At 32.5% G+C, this 22322-nt stretch overlaps 2 protein-coding genes across 3 annotated transcripts; both read right to left on the bottom strand.

Moving 5' to 3' along the window:
- Nucleotides 1–1757: 1757 nt before the first annotated feature.
- On the bottom strand, nucleotides 1758–6832 carry LOC149568441 (endoglucanase 1-like). Of its 2 annotated transcripts, XM_089817562.1 has the most exons (9): nucleotides 6824–6832; nucleotides 4876–5010; nucleotides 4208–4414; nucleotides 3902–4102; nucleotides 2979–3071; nucleotides 2736–2897; nucleotides 2546–2651; nucleotides 2175–2344; nucleotides 1758–2081 (listed from the first exon to the last, which is right to left on the bottom strand). In XM_089817562.1, exons 2-9 carry the CDS (start codon nucleotides 4921–4923, stop codon nucleotides 1758–1760), a joined length of 1311 nt encoding a protein of 436 aa, XP_089673688.1. In that variant the 5' UTR covers nucleotides 4924–5010; nucleotides 6824–6832. The 2 variants fall into 2 exon arrangements, with proteins under 2 accessions (XP_089673688.1, XP_089673687.1); XM_089817561.1 differs by lacking the exon at nucleotides 6824–6832 and having other exon boundaries at nucleotides 4876–5067.
- An 11376-nt stretch (nucleotides 6833–18208) lies between these two features.
- Nucleotides 18209–20925, bottom strand: LOC149568440 (endoglucanase 1-like). Its single transcript, XM_089821368.1, has 8 exons — nucleotides 20634–20925; nucleotides 20302–20508; nucleotides 19899–20099; nucleotides 19688–19780; nucleotides 19248–19409; nucleotides 19041–19146; nucleotides 18706–18869; nucleotides 18209–18616 (listed from the first exon to the last, which is right to left on the bottom strand). Exons 1-8 carry the CDS (start codon nucleotides 20871–20873, stop codon nucleotides 18290–18292), a joined length of 1500 nt encoding a protein of 499 aa, XP_089677494.1. The 5' UTR covers nucleotides 20874–20925; the 3' UTR covers nucleotides 18209–18289.
- Between the last annotated feature and the right edge of the window lie 1397 nt (nucleotides 20926–22322).

Raw genomic sequence — 22322 nt, 5'->3', positions numbered from 1 at the left:
CTTGCTTGAAAAAGGAAAAGATTTTCAAGTCAATTATGGTGAGATGAGCAACCTGGTTTCCCCTGTAAACAAGAAAAAAGAGTTTGACTCTCAAAAAAGAAATATTGATAATGATGATGAACCAAGGGAAGCCATAAGACTAGTCGGCTATGATGAATCTATTGACCATGACATGTTCATCTCCCTTGTTGATGTTGAGACCAAAAGTTTTGAGTGTGAGTCTAATAAAATAAATAAAGACATCTAGGAGAAAAAGGAAATGAGAAAGGCGAGAATCCCTTTGCTCCACATTCTGGATGATGATGACCTCAATGTGAAACTCACAAAAGATGACGTCAAAGACCTAGTTGTAGACCCTCCCCATTGTGTTTGGAGGCTACTAAAACCATTTCTTTGTATTCCCTTAGGCTAGAGAAATGGTCCTTCCACTCTATCAAAGTATTGAGCCTCAAATGTAGGGCTTTATAGGGGAGAATTTTAGAATTGGAGATCAAGAATGGAAAAAAATAAAATAGGAAAGAGGACTAGGGGAATTAGGAGCCCTTAGTAGATCTCTAAGAAACAATATCATCCATATGGAGAAGAGTAAAAAAGAAATTCTTGCTAAATGTCAAGCTTTATTGGACTATTCGGTGGATTGATTGAACATGGTTCCCAATGTCACAAATAAGGGTAAAGAAATCAACCTAGTGATGGATTTGGAGGAACCAGAAAAGGGTGACAAAGAGGTTGGACCAAGAAAAGGGATGTGCTCCAACATGAAAAAGAAACAGAAGGAGGAGGTCTAGATTGACCAAAGTGACATAAAAAAGGTCACAAAGAAAATTAAAGGCATTTAGTAGGAGCTGAAAGATAAGGTCAAAGACATGGCCTAGGTAGCCTCTTTTTGTGTTGGATTTTTTTTGTCTTTGTTCTTGTAGCTAGGTAGTTTGCTAATCTTTTATTTTTTTGTTTTTAGTGTTGGTTTTCACCAAGTTAGGCTGGTTTTGGCTTTGGGTATGTCTAATGGTTAGAACACTATTAGTTTAAGGACTTGATGCTTTCTTTCTTTTATATAACTTTTGGGATTACAAGTTCCCTATAAAAAACCTGTTTTAGCCTTAATCAAAAACATAATTTTAGTCATTTTATTTTAGAAAGTAAAATAAAATTTTAAGACATCTTAATTAATTAATTCATTTTCAATTAATTAAAAACATCAAACTTATTAAATAATATTTAATACTTTAAAAATTTACTTTTGCAAACATCAAAAATATCTTTTGATTATTTCATTTGTAGAAAAGCTTTCTTAAACCCTACACATATTGTTTCCTTGAGTAAATAAAAACATGATAATAAAATTAATACATGTAATAAATATTTTTTATAATGAGTCACCTATAAATAAAATTTGAAAAGTTTAGAAAGAAACTCTTACATTCCGAATGGGATCATTTTTGTAGAAATAAAACAATAAAAATCCAATCCCTAAACAAAAGAGTGATATAACATACATTCCAAGGGCTCATATGAAGTCATAAAAGCAATATAGAAATAAATCAGACGACAACTCTTTATGACAAAGAGAGCAAAGTATTACTTATCATCTTAGTGTGTGGATGGCTTAAACATCACACTAAGACTTGATTCTTAAGCAAAAAGTGTTAAATAGTCAAAATTGTATTATTTTTCAAGATGTATGATGTTTAAAGATTGACATTGAATGCATAGAAAATGATTATTAGTATTGTAGTAGCATAGAAACTAGAACTAGTTTAGGACCGAGCCAAGGAAGCAAGGGACCCAACCAATGGGGCGTTAATGTAAGTAGCCGGTTCAGAATGAGAATAGTCAGAACGCTCATCCTTGAATTGGTCATTCTTATCAGGCCCTCCCACAACTGCTCCAACTAGAATGTTTGGATCAGGCGAGGTGCCGTATAACCCCAAGTTGAAACCATCGTTGCATGATATGGTTTTTGGGTGGGCATAAATTGAAGGCAACGATGACCCTCGGTGATGAATATGTTGTGGAAACTTTGCACCGTACCCCACCATGTATGACATTCCTAGGGAATTCTCCCCTAACATGTAATCCACCTGAGTCCACACAAAAGGCAAGAAAATAAAAGTTTGAAATGATTTAAACTTAGATTTTTTCTACGATTTAAAGCAGAAATATTGATTGCTTACCTGTCCTTTTGCAATGGAACGTAGTTTAGAGGGGGTTAATACGGTATCAGCGCATCTCACTACTTGCTTGGAAGTTCTCAAGTATTTGGCGTAGGTGAAGAGCAAGAAGGTCGTTGAGGTAACATATTGTAAATTAGATTGATCACTCGGGCCGTTGAACAAAAGGCCACCTGCATATTGTTGATATATCAAGAACTTGGGTTTTAGCATATGTAAAAGTACAACAACGAGTTTGTTCAGTTCTATTGATTTAAGAGATGACAAGAGCTTATTTCATCAAATAGTAAACTAGGTCCAATTAGCTCATAATGAATAATTTATAACTGTCTTATCAAAGAGAAATCTTAACAGAAATTATAACTCAGTGCGACCTGGTGAGTATCGCGCTGTAGACGTTCCAGGCAACAGGGAACATATAAAGTTGTTAGCGAGGCCTTGATACTCAGCAAGAGACTTCACTTTGTTTAGCAGAAGCTCCTGCAAAGAACACGAGTATGAAGATATTGGATGAGTTGTAGCGAAGAAAAAGGGGAGGAGTTTTTATGATTGTAAATGACGTACCCGAGCCAAAAGAATTCGTGTGCCTATATGCTTTTGATCCCAGCTCAGTACGTTGACGTTATCAAGATAACCCAGAGCGGGGCCATTCAACTGTATGTAGTTGAAATATGTTTGGTTTCGTGTGGCTTTTGCCAACCACGTAGCACCCCACAGAAGTTCGTCCTGGAAGAAGCGTATTTATTTCTGTTACATGTCAGGAGGTTATTGATATTGAATCACATGAGTATAGATAATTATACTTACGCGGTAACCAGAGTAGGAGCAATAAAATGGGCAGACTGCAGAGGCGAGGGAGTCACTATATGCTCCTCTATGCTCATCCGCAAAAGCAAAGATCTAACAAGCATCGCCATAAGGAAGAATGTGAGCATGGATTTGAGTTTAATTATTCGTTTAGGTGGTTTATTTGGAACTGTGCTAAGAAAAAATTACCACGTGAAATGGGTATTCTGAGTTTGAACAAAGGAGGAAGAGGTAAAGAAGAGTAGAGAGAGGTTTATATATATATATATATATATATATATATATATATATATATATATATATATATATATATATATATATATATATATATATATATATATATATATATATATATATATATATATATATATATATAGGGAGAGATAGATATATAGAAAGAGAAAAAGATATATTTATTAAAAATAATGAAAATATATAAAGATAAATGAAGAGAAAGAAGAGAAATAAAGAGAGTGAAGGAAAAAATAGTAAAACAGTCTAAAAATAAAAATAAGATAAAAATCAAACACTGGGCATAAAATTAAGGTGTTGTCTATCTTCCATTCAAAATGTACTAAAGACAAAATAATTTTTTTAATTTTTTGTAGATTTGCTAAAACACAACTATCCAGTGAGCATTACCTAGATCCAATAAGTGTTAAATGTTCCATTTATTCTCATGACAGATTGATTGATGTTGAATAGTGCTCATGAAATATGTGTCAATGAGTTTGACTCAAAAACTACACAGATAAATCCTGATCACAATTTGACTTACTGTCGAAATTACTTCTTAACTTATCTAACACTGTAATGTTTTTCCATATTTTTTTCTATTTTAGAACACAAAATATTCAAATCATGAATAACAAATGGCCAAAATTTCAAGAAAATGAATATTCATTTAACTAAGGTGACCTCACCCGCACAGCGGTTTGGAGGAGGAGCTGAGAATAGGGGCGGTCAGTTGACTTGAAAACCATGGAGGCGGCAGCAAGAGCCGCAGCGGTTTCGGAAGCAACATCAGAGCCCGGATTCTGAGAATCCACTTTGTACACGCTGCGAAGGGTGTCCATGTCCTCCGGCCTCTCCCAACACTTGTGATCCATCGTGGGCTCTCCTATCTTTCATTTTCATTAATATACAATTGTATTTAATTTTGTTTCTCATGGACTCAATCTGACCCTTCAATTTAATTTAATTAAGATAACCCAACTTTGCATGGATACCTGGACGTATAATTTGCCTGGATAAGCGGCGGCTTTGAGCAAGTAATCAGTAGCCCAACGAATGGCTTCCCTGGCATGCTCAAGATCACTTCCCATCTTTCCTCCAAACTCCAACACGCTCCATGACAGCATGGTGGTGGTAAACGCCATTGGAAACCCAAATTTCACATTATCTCCCGCGTCATAATATCCTCCTTCCATGTCCACCTGAAACCAAGAAACAAATCTTAGTATAGTTATTCTGGACCATGTTTTTTATCTAGTGTTTGAATGATAAAGTATATGCTGTTTATGTAGATGAACGCTCTAATTAGTTTAAACATTTTTACAATTTTTATGATGTTCAATATTGTGAAAACATTAGTTGGTCTAGAAAAACATTTTAAGATTTAACTTGTTTAGACAACGTAAGTGAAAGTATCACGGTTTCTATTGAAAAGATTAATTTGTTTCAGATTAATCCACGTGAACAAGATGAAGATTAAAATATGCTATTTGAACTAAACAGTACTATCTAAAATTTGACAAACAAATCAAAGTCCAGAGTATATTCTTTTAAAAAAACCATTAAATGTATCAGATGAACCATACATATATAGTAAAGCTTAGAACATAGTGTTTAAACCAAACATCAAAAACATATATCTATAAAGCTGCAAAATATATACATTGTAAGGAGACCCATCAGAAAGGCCAGAATCGCCTCTCCATTTCATCCTCTGATTGGAGGGAAGCCTGCCGGATCTCTGGCCTTCAAAGAAAAGAATGGATTTAGTGAGAGCATCTCTATAGTTATGAGCAGCCTCTGCTACGGTCAATACTGAAACTAAAGCTAAGACCACTAAACCCAACTTTCCAATCATTCTGATAGCCTATCCAAACTCCCACTCAATTTCTTAGAGCTATACAATGCATTGCTTACTTTCGTTTTATAGATGCTTAAGATCTTAAAACAAGTTTAAGATTTATTTATTTTTTAAACTATTATTGAACTTCAAGCACTGTTATCAATGGTAGTTTCGCAACTTACCAATAAAACGTGAAATATTAATCAATAAAGCATTTTATTTAGGAACACTTCTTGCAATTCGGATCTTCTTTCTGCTTACGCAATATATACCATGGCTGCGAATCTTAGACTTGTAGCTTACTCTAATAAACAAACCATTATTTAATGTTTATAGATGAAAAGTCTTAACCAAGTTCATGAACATTCTTCACCCTTCCCAATTAATGTTGTGGATAACTATTAACCACATCTTTATTTTATGCTTGATAAATATGTGGGCTCGAAGTACAGTGGAGTATAATTTGTATACTTTAACATGAACTGAAAGATTAAGATAGTATTCACATTATACTCTCCACACGGAACCCACAATGCCTTCAAGATTAATCAGACTTTGACCTTGTCTTTTATTGGTACGCAGGGAAAAAAATATATTATGTAAGCCGGGGTTTGAAATCAACTATGTAGTATATGAGGATTTAATGTCAAATTACGTTACTTGACTTCTAAACAAGGGAAAGTGAAGAATACTATGCTAGAAAGTAAAGAGTTCAATTAAATATGAGATTGGATATTGCGATTTTTTCTACATGGTCGATTCATGTGAGATTGAATCTAGTTATATGATTTTGTATGAGATAAGATTGTTGTATATAATTAAATCATGTGAGATTGGATTAGCTATATAATATGTTGTGGGATAAGATTCTTGTTATATAGTTGAATCTTAGTGATTTAATTTAATTTTTGTTATTAATTTTATAACTATTATTAAAAATGGAGTGGGGTTGATAACAATCTTGATTTTTTTGTAAGCTAAAGCAAAAGTTGCATACTTTTGCGAGTAGTTGAAGTTCTTAAGATTGTTGTCTAGAATGTATAGACATGTCAAACAATCAATACAACATCAATGACACTAACATAATGCAAACAAGTATGCTTTATATACTTTGTGTAAATGTGATTTCTATAATCATTGAATTTTATTCATTTTTTAATAAGAACTAATGAAATAGAATGAGATTGTTAAACACATGTTTTTCAATTCAAGATATAATACATAAGGGATAACAAGGTGATAATCAATTCACAAAGGAAAAGAGCCTATCCAATGAGGGGAATTTCAAACTTCAATTTTATAGAGTAATTGTTGAAATACAAATTGAAACCTAAATAAAGTTATTGTATGTGATCTAGCATAGATGCCAAGGAACATAGGAGTTCCAACTAGTTGTACATCATAAAATGGATATGAATATTTTTATTGTTGTGTTCATAGCTAGGGGGCATGTTGTGTGTTAAACAAATAAACCCAAGCACTACTACAATGTACATGTGAAGAAACTAGTACAACAATAGAATATATACACTTTCATCCTTTTAATTTTTTTCCACTTTAGTGTACATTCAAATATATACTTTTATTGTAAAACAAATCTTGTAACGACTCCTCTTTAAATTTCCTTTGCAATGATCTATATACATAATTGGTACAAAATGTAGGATTGGGTTTGGAAGAAAATAATAAGTAAATGTTTTAACTTATGCCACATATATCATTATTCCTTAAGATTAATTAAATATCTAGTCCTTTCATTGTCATACTTGAATCTAGGATGATGCATAATACTAATATTTAAGTCAAGATAAGGTTGTCTACCCCTTTTTTTCTAATTTTTGCAATGGATGGTAGACTTATTATGCTCTCGTCTATGGAAATATTCTAAAATGGTTTTCTCTAGCTCTAGCTCTCCTTCCCTTCTACCTAGATTGGAGGAAAGAGGTTTTGATTTAGAGGCTCTGGCCCTACACTTGGATGAGATTGTAATTTTTATAATAGGTTAAAGGTGATCACTAGATAGATATTGTTTCAACTCAATATTTCCCATAGGAAAATTAATAAGTTATAATCCCTAGTAGATGCAAAATAGAAAGAATAGGACTGGACTATTGGTAGATGCAATGATGCTTTGTGGAAATTAAGTAAAGACCAATGGGATAAACTACATAACTAATATTGTTGGAGGAATGAGTTTCTAAGATTTGTTATACTGTTCCTAGTGAAGAGGAAAAATATGAGATTATTAATGCTTTGGGGTCTATGAAGGTCTCCCAGAATAAGTTGGGAGAACAACTCAGGGATTTAGTATATGAGCATTATTCTTCTCAGAAGAGGATGGAGGCTGCCATTAGTGGGATTAAGGAGGAGCTTGAGGAAAGTAAGCTCAAAATAAAGAGGGGGAAGGAAGCTCTAAGTAAGAAGGATGTTTTGTAGAAAAGTGATAAATAGGTTCTAGGTCATAAGATGCAGCTCCTTCTTGTCCAACTAAATCTTACTCCTTTCTATACAAGCTTAAGGAACTACAAAAGTAGTTGTAGGTGATGGCATTGGTTTGATGGTCTCAATGCAAGTTTTTGTGGTTGGGTTCCTAGTGTGTGGTGTTGTTTTTATTTTTTGTTGGCTTTTTAGTTTGTTGGTTCATGGTTTCTATCTTGTTGGTTCATAGTTGTTGGTCATTGGTTGTTGATTGTTAGTTTGTGGCTAGGTTCTCTAGTCATCTTTATCCTATTTTAGTTGTTTTTCTTTTTAAGTTTCTATTAATGTTAGTTCTTCTTATGTAAGTTTTCATGGTTTGTGAACCTATTTCTACTATCTTTGGACTTGATGTTGATTTTTTAAAGGGTTCGAGCCCTATCCTTCTTTGCTTAATCTAAACATTCTAAAAAGGCTTCCTAATAGTTCTCACCCATTTTTAAAATGTATGCCTCGATATGACCAAATTACCACCTCCCTACATTATATAAACCTTTACAAAATTAGGAAAATGAAAACCTTATCACAATTACTAATAGCTAAATTTTACATATTGTATTACCAATAATGTTATAAAACACCTAAGACTAATCACAACTATAATCATACATAAATTTCCTGATCTATATATCAATAGGGGAATGTCTCAAAATGACTTTCATGAGTTATGTGTACATGCTATACATAGTACAATTAATAAACTACATACTTTGAAGTAGATCTAAGTATCATACTTGAATATGGTAACTGATATTGAAACACACACATATCCCATTATAATAAAGAAAACATTATAAGTGAGAGACTACAGTGGTACTTATGTTCTTCCTAGATTGTTGCTACTATCCAACACTCTAATTATTATCTATGTTTTGTTTACCACTATTGTTTTAAATCTATCAATTTAATTGGTACTAATATTATATTAATGTTGAATGTCTTGTCTTACCTCACCATGCCTCTCTAGTTTGTTCATTCCCCTACTTATATCCCCTTACTCTCATTTGTGCATCTCCATGTATGGAGTCATATATTTGTCATGGAAGTTTAAAAGGATCATTCCACATCAAAGATCCACCCTACTCCACCATTTCATTGTACCTACCCTCTGCCAACTATTGAGATAGTGGGTGTTGTACATATTGCATATTGTTATATTATATTATTTTATTTTATTATGTAATGTTTCACCTAGGTGCACCTAGATGGATGTGCAACATGTAAAGATCCCTATGGAATATACTAGATAAGTTGTATTGTAACATTGTGATAACATTTGATGTAATTATTCAATATTGGGAAGAATAATCAAATGTCCAATATTAAATGTGGGTTAAATGGGTTAGGTAGCACATGGTTTTAGCACATTATTTATATAATGCCACTTAGTGGTTTTGTGGGACTTGCTACTATATAAGCAACCACAAGGGTAGTTGTAAAGACAAGACAAAAAGGAAAAAAGGAAAGTTGAGCAAGATAGGGCTTGACAAGTTAGCCAAGGGAGCATTTGTGAAGGTTGGAAGCATGTGATGGGATGTGTGTATTCCTACTTGTTCAAATAGATTTTTTGGTTGTGGCTATGGTTTTGAAGGCTTCCATGGTTGTATTGCAATTGTACTTTTGTTGAATAGTACATAGTGATGAATGATTTTGGAGGTGGGTTTTTCTTTCAATGAGGGTTTTCTACAATACATCTTGTGTCACATATTTTGTGGGTATGTTGTATATTCTCTTAAATGTGGATTTCAATTACATATTTATTTCAGACCTATTATGGGGTATGTGGAAATGGTTATATTTTTGTTGCAATTTTCCTTACATGTGGAATTAGAGCTATGATTTTGTTATTGTAACCCTAGATTGAATCCATGGGATTTAATAAAAGAATAAAAAAAGGGGCAAGCTATATGGGTTTCGTAGGTTGTTTATTACAGATCTAGGGTTTAACATTTTTTGTTATGATGGGATTTGGCAGATTATGGGCATGTGAAATTGTTGGTCAAAAAGATATTTTATATGTTTCATTTAAATGAGGTTTTTAGGGGAGCTTGTAGAAATGAGTTTCTAGACAAAAATATACATCACCATTGGATCCAAGTTGACTTTTCCATAAATTTTGATATATAATATACCCTAGTTTGGCCATGTTGAGAGAAAATGCAAAGTTTTTTAGTTTCAACATGTGATAGATATCAAATTTCGATAACAAAAAAAATTGTAGTGAAAATGGTAAATATGATATCTTGGTAAAATAATCATAACTTTCAATCATGACATCAAACATTGGACTCCTTATAGTCATTGGAAAGATAATTCAGAGCACTAAAACTTTGCGTGAGATTGATTCTATGATTTTGATATGTTGTAAGGTTTTAAGAGCACTAAAGTTAGATGTTGTTTATTTTGAGCACAATTTTGGGTATAACATGAGCATTCAGAGTTAGATTTTAGACCTTGAATAATCAATGAAAAGTTCTTAAAGAGATCTATACATTGGTTCATATTTGGTGTAGGTTTGGTATGGTTTATTATGTGATATATTAATCTGAATTATTTATGTATATATTGACTATGGTAATATTATGAGTTTCTGACATTGTATATATTTGGAGATTTGAGATTTGATGTCATTGTATACTCTACTTTTATTTCAAATTGGTCTCATAATGATATGGTTATTAGTGTTTGGTTTGGATATGTATGATGAATTGTTGGGTCTACAAATTATGCAATGTTGTAAGTGGTCTATACTCATAGGTTGCATTTATGGCTTGGATATGGGTTGTCTTTTCTCATTGATTTTCATTATTGATGCATATTTAGGTTGGTGACTTGGATTTCGGTTGTCTATGCCCCTAGTCACATAATTTTCTATTTTTTCTTCATGTAGAAGGGATGAGATTTTGTTATTAGGCACAATCATGGTGGAGAATTGTGGTTGACTATTTTATGCTGATGGGTTGGACATTTTAAGAGTTAGAAGCTCATTTCATGGATGTGATCTTGGTTCCATGTATTTTGACATGACATGATTGCATATATAGGTACATCTTTGATGATCATTGGTTTGGATTCCTATTTTGGTTATGATATCATATCTTCTTGGTTGAGGAACATAGTTATTTGGTTTCTTTTGAGGAGCTCATAATGTGCACTTTCAATTTTTTGATGATTTGATGCCTTGTTTGATTCTCATGGTTAGAGGATGATTTTGTTTTCCATCATGATGTCATGGATAGCTTGGATACATAGTTTAGTGGGAGGTTGTGACAATGATGAGGTAGCAGTACAAGATTAGTTCTTGATTTAGTTTGCATCTTCTTGGTTTGGACATCTTGATTTTACTTGGTATTGACACTTTGCTTGTATAGACTTAGAGGATCTTCATATAGGAGATGGATTTTATGATTTCATGGGTGACTTGGTACCATGGTAGAGTGGGAGTTGTTGGTATTTATATTTATTGAGTAGAGATCGAATTTCCACAATCCATTGTATTACATTAATTTATTTTTCATGATAGACACACACACACACGTGTGTGTGTGTGTGTGTGTGTGTGTGTGTGTGTGTGTGTGTGTGTGTGTGTGTGTGTGTAAACACAATAGAAGCATGTGTGTTGTACTACTCACTCTCACACACATATGTTTTGAGTCACACATGTTCATGTATATTGTTTGTTGTCATTATATATAGTTACTTACTATATATTGTAATAACACACATTTGATATACATGAGTGTGTAAACATATAATACAAATTACATATTATAAGTCCACATACTATACTTATAATTATATTTGTTTGATTATACATAGATTTCATTTGTTTTTCATTTTTTAGGTCTTGTAGTTGTGACTTCTTTCCTCTATCTTTTTCTTTGTGCCTTTGGATATTTCTATACACTTATCCTTATTTTATAACATCTTAATTATTTTAAATGTAAAAAGGAGTATTTTCACTTTTGTGAGGATAAATGACTTTATTGATTTAATAAATGTTCCATTTATTTTCAACTTTTGTCTTTTTCATTTTTCCCTTTTTATTTCATTTTATGATTTTATGAACTATTTTTCCTCTTTTTAATGTTGATTTAGGTCCTTTTTTATTTGATAGGTGATTTGATTGATTAATGACTTTATGTAATGATTGATTTGATTCAAGTCTTTTTCTTTCCTTTGATTTTATCCTTAATTTGCATTGTTTCATCGAAATTTGCATTGTTTTAGATCTTTGCCAATTTTTAGGTGTCTACAATACCACTTGATGGTTTTGTGGGGCTCACTACTATATAAGAAACCACAAGAGTATTTTTAGAGACAAGAGATAAGAGAAAAATAGAAAAAGGAAAGTTGAGTAAGACAAGGCTTGATAGGTTAGGCAATGGAGCATTTATGAAGGTTAGAACCATGACATGGGATGTGTGGATTCATGATTGTTCACATGGATTTCTTGGTTGCGGCTATGGCTTTGAAGGCATCCATGGTTGTATTGAAATAGTATTTTTGTTTAATAATACATGGTGATGGATGCTTTTAGAGGCCATATTTTTCCCTCAATGAGGGTTTCCCATGGTATATCTTGTGTTTTTTTGTGTGGATATGTTGTCTATTCTCTTGCATGTGGATTTTAATTACATATTTTTAAAAAATCTATTATGGGTTATGTGGGAATTGTTATATTTTTTTTGCAAGTTCCATTACACTAACATCACCTCAACATCATCTTGTCTTGTACTTGATTGTTTGCCAACTTCTCTTCCAACATTTTTCCTCATCATGGATCATATAGAATTTGATTACATTAACCTTTTTTTTAATAATTCCACTTCCTTTTTACTTGCTACAATGATTTTCCTAGCATCAGTTATGATTTCAAACTTCACTCTTATCCTTGGGCATAACTCCTACTCCCTTAACTAACCCAATATTTGGTTCCAACTCCAGTTGTTGACTCTAATATTTCTAAGAGTCGAAACATTCCTCAAATAGCATGAATTCAAGTTCCCTAGTCATACTTGGAACTTTTTAGGCCCAGACCAAATTGTTATGTCGAGGCCTACTCCTATTAGCCCTATCAATCAGGTAATCAAAAAATTTCTTCCAAGCTTCCCAAATGAATTTACAAAAAAAATTAGGGTTTGAGATACTCTTTTCCAAGTTACACCAAATATTCCAAATTCAATAAGGGTTTCTTTGGAAAATTACACAAATCCACTACCTTGCAGCTCACAAATCAAGCCTAATTAGCCTCCATTTGTGAAGAAACTCCTATGACCACTCATACCCATACTTACAAACCATGAAATAGTCTTGAGGTATGATGTAAATCAAAAAAAATTCAAGTTTATAGGAGATACCACACTCATCTATCCACCTATTCACCAACCCCTCACTTTTAAAGGCTCTAACCTAGGGATTTCTTAAACTCATCCTTCCAAACACTTGAAAACCAAACCAATGGATTCCAAACCTTGAAATGGACTTATACATTAACATATTCCAACATAAAAACTGGCCTTCATTTTGTTAAAACTCATAGACCTATAATTGGTGTTGCTCTCCCAAATCCTCCATCATTCACAATTCTAGACTCCTCCAACAAGACACAATGGGCACATAAAGTGGGGGAGTTTAGTTACTCATGGTGATAATAATAATAAAAAAAACTATGTTCCTTCTCTATTCAAGAATAGTTAACACAAACTTGTAATTTTTCCTATTCAAAACTTAACAAAATACCTCACTGTTTACAAAAATAGGAATCTAACTTCAAAAGTAGTAATGTGTCTCTCTTCTTAATACATTAATAACATTTCAATCATCGAGGAACTCATAAAATAGTGAACAGACATAGGTAACCTACAATAAACCTAATACCTTATTTATTTTACTTCAATATATTCATCCACCTTATTGATTCTTTGGAACTCAGAGAACTTATAGACTCCCCTCCTTCCTATTGAACTGAAAAACCCATACAAAACATCCTAGGGAAACTGGGTATGCACAATTATAATTGACTATTATGTAATATTGCAATTTTGGAAATGCAAGAAATATTGTCAACTTTCACAACTAATAACTTAATGAGCCAATTATCATTATGAATGGTCTTCAAATGACCTTATAATTTATTAAGACTCCTAATTTACCCAACAAACTCATAATTATACCTAGAGGTCTATATTGCCAACTTTGGTAATTTTACATCTTTTGACATTTCTATTGCTTTTTATTACATTTAATGACTCAAATAGCCATAAAATAGCATAAAATAACTTAATAATAAATTATTACATTGAGAAATGACCCTAAATTTTATTTTATTCAACCTTCAACTCTTGAGGATCCTTTAGTAACCCTATACATACATTCATGCTCTCTTAGTGCTCCTTCACCAACTCCACTCTATTTATAGATATAGAGATCTCCCATGTCTCTTAATGCTACAATCATGCCTCATCATCAACCTAAAGGCTCCCTCAAATAGTGAAATATGATCATCTCTATTATACATCTACAAAAAACTCTTGTCTTGACTCTAGTCTTGAATAAACCCAGCACTGTGTGCAACTAATAGGGAAACTTCACAACATAGAAACCCACTCTACACTTTTTTTTACCTACAAAGGATTCCAAGACCAATTACTTCACCCTTCTATGTCTCCTTACTTGAGACAACCTTGAACTTTCTGACCATGTAGTCCAACCCTTATCTCTCCTATCATTTACTAGGACAAACTAGAAATTAATAATAGTTACTAGTAGGTTCCAAAAGGTTATAGCCTCCAAATATGATGTAAACTCATTTGATACATTTTGTACTTGTATAATTTTGTATAAACTTTATACCTTTTTTGAAAAAAAATATATAAATGTCTTTAAAGTGTTTTTCTGGCATGAATTTTATGAAATCAGAATTTTTTTGCAGCTTTTTTAAAGGGAAGTATGTGAACTATTGTTTCAATTTTTTGTCATTAGCAATAATACTCTAATGTAGTAGACTATACTTATCTTTACTACAAAAGATTCATTTCCCCCTTCTTTTTCTTTTTTCTTCTAATGTAGTAGACTCTACACTTGCCTCATTTTGACAACCTTTTTCCATGGAACCTTACTAGTTTAAGGTATGTTTCTCTTTGCATTATTGATATTTTATATCTCTTTATTATGTATTTCAAAATTTCTTGGTTTATTAATTAATAAAATTTATCTTTCGTATTAATGACTATCATAGAGTAGAGATTTTTTTGGCTTCAATATTTGCACTATCCTAGTCAATCCGCTATTTGTATCCATTATTTGTGCACCCAGAATCAAAGGTATAAGACTTTATCACTTGTAACTATAATTTGCAAACACTACAAATGAGAAGTGTTCACAATAGTTTCTTCTAATTATAAGGTTCTCTTATACTATGAAATGAGAGAAGAAAAGATAAGCATTGCTATACTTCTAATGGGTGTTTCTTGTACGGATTTTCCATCTATTATCTAAAACAGAATCTCAAGTCTTTGTTGTTGATTGTCTACAAAGGGCTTCATCAAGAACATAAGATGAAGGAAATCCAATATACTTTATTCATCCATAAGTCTTATGATTTTTTCTTCAAATAATCAACTAATGATATTGTAATTTAAAAAACCAACTTACATATCCATGCATAATTCTTATGAATTTTTTTTGTTCTTATCAAATCATCTTATATGTGTTTCTTTACTTGACATAGTAACTAGAAATGAACTAGATGTATAGCATGAGACAATAACTTAGAAAGTTAAAAGGGGCAAAACTTTTTCAAGAATATCACCTTAACATTATGTTTATGTTAGAAACCCATTGTGGGAGAAAACTTCCAAAAGTAAGTTTAGTAATTATAGTTTAAACTCTACAATGGCTTGTTACAAGGTAAGTAGGCTTACAAATCTACTGATAAAAAGATACCATAAAGTAAAATATGAATGCTTCACCAAGGACCCAAGCTCAGTCTTTTTATTGTGAATTAGTTTGGATTCCACATTGCAACACTCACATAGCACTTATTAGGGGAATTTTTTATGTATTTTTGTTTCATAGTTATAGTAACTTTGATGACTAGTATATTTTAAGCCCAGGAAAAGAATTATTTCAAAGGTTCTTTGCAACTTTTGGCATCTAATTGGTTCTTGCATTAGATTTCTCTTAGGCAACCATTTACATACCTCATTATAGTTGTTAATGCAATGTACATGTTATTATGTCTCATGGAAGCATCCACCTACCCTTATCATAATCATAACATAAATCCATTTTTTGTATAACTAGAACACAATTAAGATGGACCTCCTTTTCAATGATTAAAATTTTATTAAATCCATAATCTGTTATCATATTTCTTATTATTCTATATTCTTCCAACTTGTATATCATGCATGTACTCTTTATTGGAAGTCTGATAACCTCTACATAGTATAATCATGTCATGAAAATGATTTGTAAGTTAACAATTATCATGTTGGTAGTGGTATAGTATTCTCCCACCATAAACTTATTTTTTAAAATTTAACTTCAAAACTACACAATATTCTAAGATAATGCACGAATGATTAGATGATGAGTTTTGATTGTACAAGTGGAAAATTATATCCATCTTAAGGTCACATTATTAGAATGAGAATTAACTTAAAGATATTTATGAAAGAGATTTCCATAATTGTGTAAATATCTTTAAGTTGACTTTCATTCCACTATTGTGAATGTAAGTTGGATATATGCCACTTGTACAATCAATACTCCTCATCAATCATTTGAATATTATTTTAGAATATTTATGCAATTTTGAAGTCAAACTTAAAAAAATGGTTTATGGCAAGAGAATGCTACACCACTACCAAAATGGAAATTGTTAACAACCAAATCATTTTCTTGGCCCAACTATACTATGCACAGGTGTCATAATTCTAACAACACACCAAATTTTTTTTATGTTAGTTCCAATGAGGATGCCATACAACCAATGAAATCATAAATCATAAATTTAACCGCTTACCGTCAAAATACTCATAACTAGTTATGGGGTTTCCAATAAGGATGCCATACCCTAGATGACATCCTTGTTAGCCTTCTAGCAGTCAAGTGACTTTCACAACTTTCACTTCCCCATATTCTACCAACAACATTTGGCATTAGAATTTTGATGACCTCTCATTTCTAATTGTTAGTCTTGGCATTAAAATTTTGGTGGCATCATTGTCGATTGAAGAATATGACTCTTGTCTAGTGTAGGATATTTTTTTCATTATTCCAAAGGACTTCTATCAGATGGTATGACAAACAACCATCGCAAAGTGACCCAAGATGTAGCAGTGATCTAGGCAAATAACAATGTCATCAGCATAAAACACCAAAGTTGAGGGGATCACATGCTAGAGTTCCGGCACAATTATGGGTTGTGTCTATGTTGAGTAGGATTAGGTAGGAAGATAGGGTGGCACAATGAATTTGCACATTAAATTTTGGAATAATGTTAAAGTGATCCAAGGGAATGCTTAGTAAGAATGATTAGTAGGTTTAGTATCCTTGTTGGAAAATAGAGATGCTTCCTTATGATCAATAATGTAATCATTATTTCTCTTCAGAATTAATAAAGGGGAATTGGCCCTTCCTGCTATTTAATGACTAAAGAATAAAATATTCAATTTCTCAATATTGAATAAGTTTAAATTTAATAAAATTTAGTAAAAGTTTGTGCTAATTTTTTAGGATGTCATATTTTCCTTAGAGTTTTGAAAATACTAGTATGTGTTTAATATAACTCTTTTTAAATTTCAATATAAAAGGAAAACTTAATTACACTATTTTGAAAATAAATAGATTAAATTACTAATTGAAAAGTGATTTAATAGAATGAAAGGATACATTTTTCATTTAAGTATCACTCCATTTAATAATAAGAGGCTAATTATTTACACTTTTTAAAAGAAATATATTTATAGTTATTATAAAAAAGATCAAATTCATTCAAGAACAGCGAAGTCGTGTAAATTAACAACATCAAATTAGATAGAAGAATATTAAAAAGCATTTTTGTTATACTTGTTTAAAAAAAGGTATAAAATTATTATAAATTGTTTAATCATTTAAGAGCACAAAATTTAAATAAGCTGAGTATAAAATATCTAGCCATTCAAGAAAATAAAATCCAAGTAAAGTATTAGCAATAGAGTTTTTACAAGATTTTTTAAGAAAATGAAGAGGTATAAAAGTATTATAAACTATTGGAAAATTATAAAGAACACAATTTATAGGAAAATAAAAAGGATGGTTATACAAAAACATGAGTCTATTTTTCTTTGGTTAAGTAAAGTAGTAAGTTATACCCATTTCCCAAAAGCTATTTTATTCATTATCTTGACCTCATTCTTTATATATATAAGGTTGAATTATATATATATATATATATATATATATATATATATATATATATATATATATATATATATATATATATATATTCCTGTAATCACAGTTAAATTATAGGATAAACTATTGCGAACTATCAACTGACTCATAATTTTAATTCAAAATTTATTATTTTTTAAAATTAGTTATTATTATTATTGTTTTGATGACTTATATTTAGAAGTTTTAAAGCATTATATAAGATAAATAAATAATATTTGGGAAATACATAAAATAAAAATAGAAAATTCGAATATTATATTAATTAACAACTCTTTGAAGGTTGCATTTGTAAGCCATGGATATAGTTTGAAGATCACATGGAGCGAGCTAAAGCAGCAAGAGCACCGACGAATGGAGCGTTCATATAAGTGGCCGGCTCAGAGTGTGAATAGTCATTTCTGTCATCTCTAAATTGGTCGTTGTTATCAGGCCCTCCCACAACTGCTCCAACCAGAATGTTTGGGTTCGGGCCATTGCCATTCAACCCTAAGTTGAAACCGTCATTGCAAGATATTTTCTGAGGATGATCATAAATTGAAGGCAACGAAGATCCTCTGTGGTGAATATGCTGTGGGAACTTTGTACCGTAGCCCACCATGTATGACATCCCCAGTGGATTGTCTCCCAGAATGTAATCAACCTTCATAAAATTACACTACGGTTAAACTAATTTTCAGTTTTCATTAATGAACAGAAACAACACAATATTGTTTTGTATTGTCTACTCACCTGTCTCTTTGCAAGGGTGCGGATCCTGGTGGGAGTGACGATGCCGTTAGAACATTTAACTATTTGCTTCGAAATGTCCAAATATTCTGCGTATGTGAAAAGCAGGAAGCTCGTCGACGTCAGATATTGCAAATTGCTTTCACTCATCTGGAACAGAAGCCCACCTGTGATGCCATTAAATAATGAGTTTGTGTGTATATAGTATATACGACCTAAACAATTTGTTTGTGTGTGTTTAGCCTACATAAACAGAATCTTTGTGTATATCCAACTCAAACAGAATTTGCGTATCGAATGTAAACATAAGTCACTTGAAATCAATCTGTCAATGAAACCTGGCGTGTATTGTGAAGATGAAGTTTCGGGCAGAAGAGAGCAAACAAAGCTATCAGCGTGGCCTCTGTAATCTTCTAGGGACTTCACGTTTTTAACAAGAAATTCCTGCCGAACAAAACTGCAAAGTATCAGTTTTTAATGGTAGGCATTAATATGGTATAAGACATTAAGGTGGAGGTGGATTTTTCTGTTGTTTATTTCTTAACCTTGGCTAACAGCACTCTCGCTCCGGCGTGCTTTTCATCCCAGCTGAATATGTTATCGCTGTCGTCAGCTCCCAAATTTGGTCCATTGGTTTGAATATAGTTTACATACGATGGGTTTCCCGTGGCTTTTTGTAACCAAGCTGCCCCCCACAATAGCTCATCCTGCCACCAAATGTTTCTTTAGTCGCTTAGCATGATTAACATAAATGGAAAGAAATCAGTTTTAACAATTTAATTTCTGTTTGATAGCATGAGTTAAATTCAATTTAATTTTTTAATCAAATCAAAATTTTATTTTATATAAATTTGTTAAGAAAGATCCGTAGACATAATCATGTTGAATGCTATTTTTGTTTTTGCTTGCATGCATATTCACTGTGCGACTGCCCCCATTGCAGAATGACCAAATTAGATTTTTCTACAATGATGATTATACTTACTTGATAACCAGAGTAGGAGCAATAGAAGGGGCAAACTGCAGACGAGAGAGAATCACTGTAAGATCCTCTATACTTATCTGCGAAATCGAACACCTGGTAAAGGGGCCAAATTTCCAATCAAAACCCTATATTAAAAAAAATAATTCCAACTAATGAAACAGATGGAGCATAATACTGCCACAAATATGGCTACAAGTAATGGTGAATTTACCCGCATTGCAGTTTGAAGGAGGAGGTCGGAATAAGATCGGTCTGTTGAGTTGAAGACGAGGGAGGCAGCGGCGAGGGCTGCAGCAGTTTCAGCAGCCACATCGGAGCCAGGGTGTTGACTGTCCACTCTGTACACACTACGAGAAGTGTCCATATCTTCTGGTCTCTCCCAGCATCTGTGATCCATGTTAGGATCAGCCACCTAATATTAAGGGCACCACCCAATGGAAAACTATAAATACACATTGTTTCCCAAAATACATTATTCATCCATTGTCTATGGCATCGATTCATATTATCTCTGGATTCAGCTGAGAAAGAATTGCTAAATATTCCACCAATATGATTCCTCATATTTCATAATCTACCAAGAAAAGAATCCGTTCATGGTGTAAAGATTAAACCTGCACATATAAAACTCCCGGTTGAGAAGCGGCTTTGAGTAGATAATCAGTAGCCCAACGAACGGCATCCGTTGCGTATTGGAGGTCGTCACCCATGTATTCTCCAAACTCCACCACGCTCCATGACAGCATTGTGGTCGTAAAAGCCATTGGGAACCCGAATTTCACATTATCTCCTGCATCATAATATCCTCCGCTCAAGTCGACCTGTCCTCATGTAACAAACATCATTTAGCTCTACCTATACATGAAGACCAAGTTCATTATGTCACAAACGACTGAAGAAAACATTGAGTAAAATATGATTTGGAGAGGACAGAATGAGAACATACATTTTGATCAGCTCCGTCGGTAACGGCAGAATCTCCCCTCCACGTCATCCTCTGATTTGAAGGGAGTTTGCCGGATCTCTGGCCTTCAAAAAAGAGAATGGATTTAGTGAGAGCATCTTTGTAATTATGCGAAGAAGATGCAAAGCTACTCTTGTAGTCAACCACTCTGCCTCTCACAGCCATTATTAAGCACAAGAAGCCTAAACCCAAAAAAGGTAGCAGAGCTACTTCCCCTCTCATTCTCGATCCTACTCAGCATTACGAAACATGCAAATGATTTTGTGTCCGCTTAACTCACCAATGACTGAATTTATAAGACTGCTATGGAGGGAAGAGAACACATTTTTCTCTTATGAAAAAGCGGTTATTCGGGTCCCGCCATGGCGGATGCTAAGGACAAGAATGTGCATTCCATTAAAGAAAGTGCCCTAACTCACGAGAATCCTGCTGATTTTTGCATGGATTCTACGATAAACAGATAAACGGTCATTATCAAAGTCTTATTGGAGACTGCGATCGAATAATTTTTAAATGCCAAGAATTCACGAGCGCTCCAGTAATACGGGGCAGATTCATCTATAAAACTTGTACACCATAACATACAACGGTTTTTGGGAGCTGAACGGGGAAATACTAACGGAAACTAAGATGCATGGGGAAAGACTTGCAGATTAAGCCTATTAAAGAAATGGTAAGGACGACAGGTTCAGCTGAATTTCTTGTTTCAAACAAATCAAATTTGAATTTTCTTTGTTTTTAAAACAAATTATATTTAATATTCTAGTTATTAGGGCAGAGGATGAATAGTTATGTCAATTTTAAGAATAGTTGTTTGTTGATTTAAATCTAATTTTTTTTATAATATTATATGAATAGTTATGACTGCTCGTTTTTATTGGTGATGACTATTTATAATTGAATTTGTTAGATCTAAAGAGTAACATATCATGTGATCATGTGATGGCATAGTAGCACACTAATTGAGTGCACAACTTTAGGTTTCCCTTTTTGAAAGTCTAATATAAATCATGTGGATGCCAATTCAGCCAAATAAGCTATTGTAAAAATATGGCAATGATTTGGAATTTTCATATAAGAGTTTGAGTGGAAAGTGAGGTTGTTCAATTACTCCTCTCTCATATATCTTTTAATAGGTGGATTGATCTTTTTGTTTTTCTCATAAAGCTTGTGCTTAATAGATGAGTTTGATTTTAATTTTAATTTTTAAGAATTGTTTGACTTCTTAAAGACTCTTCTACTATTATAAAATATTTATCCACATATTTTGAAACTATAGTTATATTTAGAATAAAAATTTATTATTGTTATTAAGATAATAAAAACAAATCAAAACGAAGTTCTGCTTTATACTACAAATCATTTTAATAAGAAAACATCGAACTTATATCTTTTAAAAATAAAGCGAATCCAATTTCGGTATTCATTAAAAAGTAGATCTATTTAAATCTTTTCTTATACAATTTGTACTCACCTTATATAAACAATTATGATACATGGACCTCCGTGATCATATTGGATTACAGAAATAGTGATGATAATGTGAAAGAAGATGCAGTTTCCTCACTCAATTTCTCTTCACACGAAGCCGCAAATTACTGTTTTGATTTGACGCCCACAACCATGTTAATTCTTACGGAAAGTCTTAAGCTTTGTGTGGAATCCAACATT

Source organism: Cupressus sempervirens, chromosome 3 (assembly GCF_028749045.1).
Source record: "Cupressus sempervirens isolate cs-2001-9-10 chromosome 3, ASM2874904v1, whole genome shotgun sequence".
In the NCBI taxonomy this organism is placed as follows: Eukaryota; Viridiplantae; Streptophyta; class Pinopsida; order Cupressales; family Cupressaceae; genus Cupressus; species Cupressus sempervirens.
This window is presented reverse-complemented; position numbering and strand designations above follow the sequence as displayed.

Bases quoted from the DNA above. Each gene is read 5' to 3' on its own strand.
- LOC149568441 (XM_089817562.1), bottom strand. From the start codon at position 4,923: ATGAAATGGAGAGGCGATTCTGGCCTTTCTGATGGGTCTCCTTACAAT. The intron at 4,103-4,207 runs GTATCCATGCAA...TGAAAATGAAAG, and splicing joins CAGGCAAATTATACGTCCAG to ATAGGAGAGCCCACGATGGA. The intron at 2,652-2,735 runs GTACGTCATTTA...TGTTCTTTGCAG, and splicing joins CACGAATTCTTTTGGCTCGG to GAGCTTCTGCTAAACAAAGT.
- LOC149568440 (XM_089821368.1), bottom strand. From the start codon at position 20,873: ATGAGAGGGGAAGTAGCTCTGCTACCTTTTTTGGGTTTAGGCTTCTTG. The intron at 19,147-19,247 runs GTTAAGAAATAA...TTTGTTCGGCAG, and splicing joins CGAGAGTGCTGTTAGCCAAG to GAATTTCTTGTTAAAAACGT. The intron at 18,870-19,040 runs GTTTCATTGACA...ATGGCATCACAG, and splicing joins ATCTTCACAATACACGCCAG to GTGGGCTTCTGTTCCAGATG.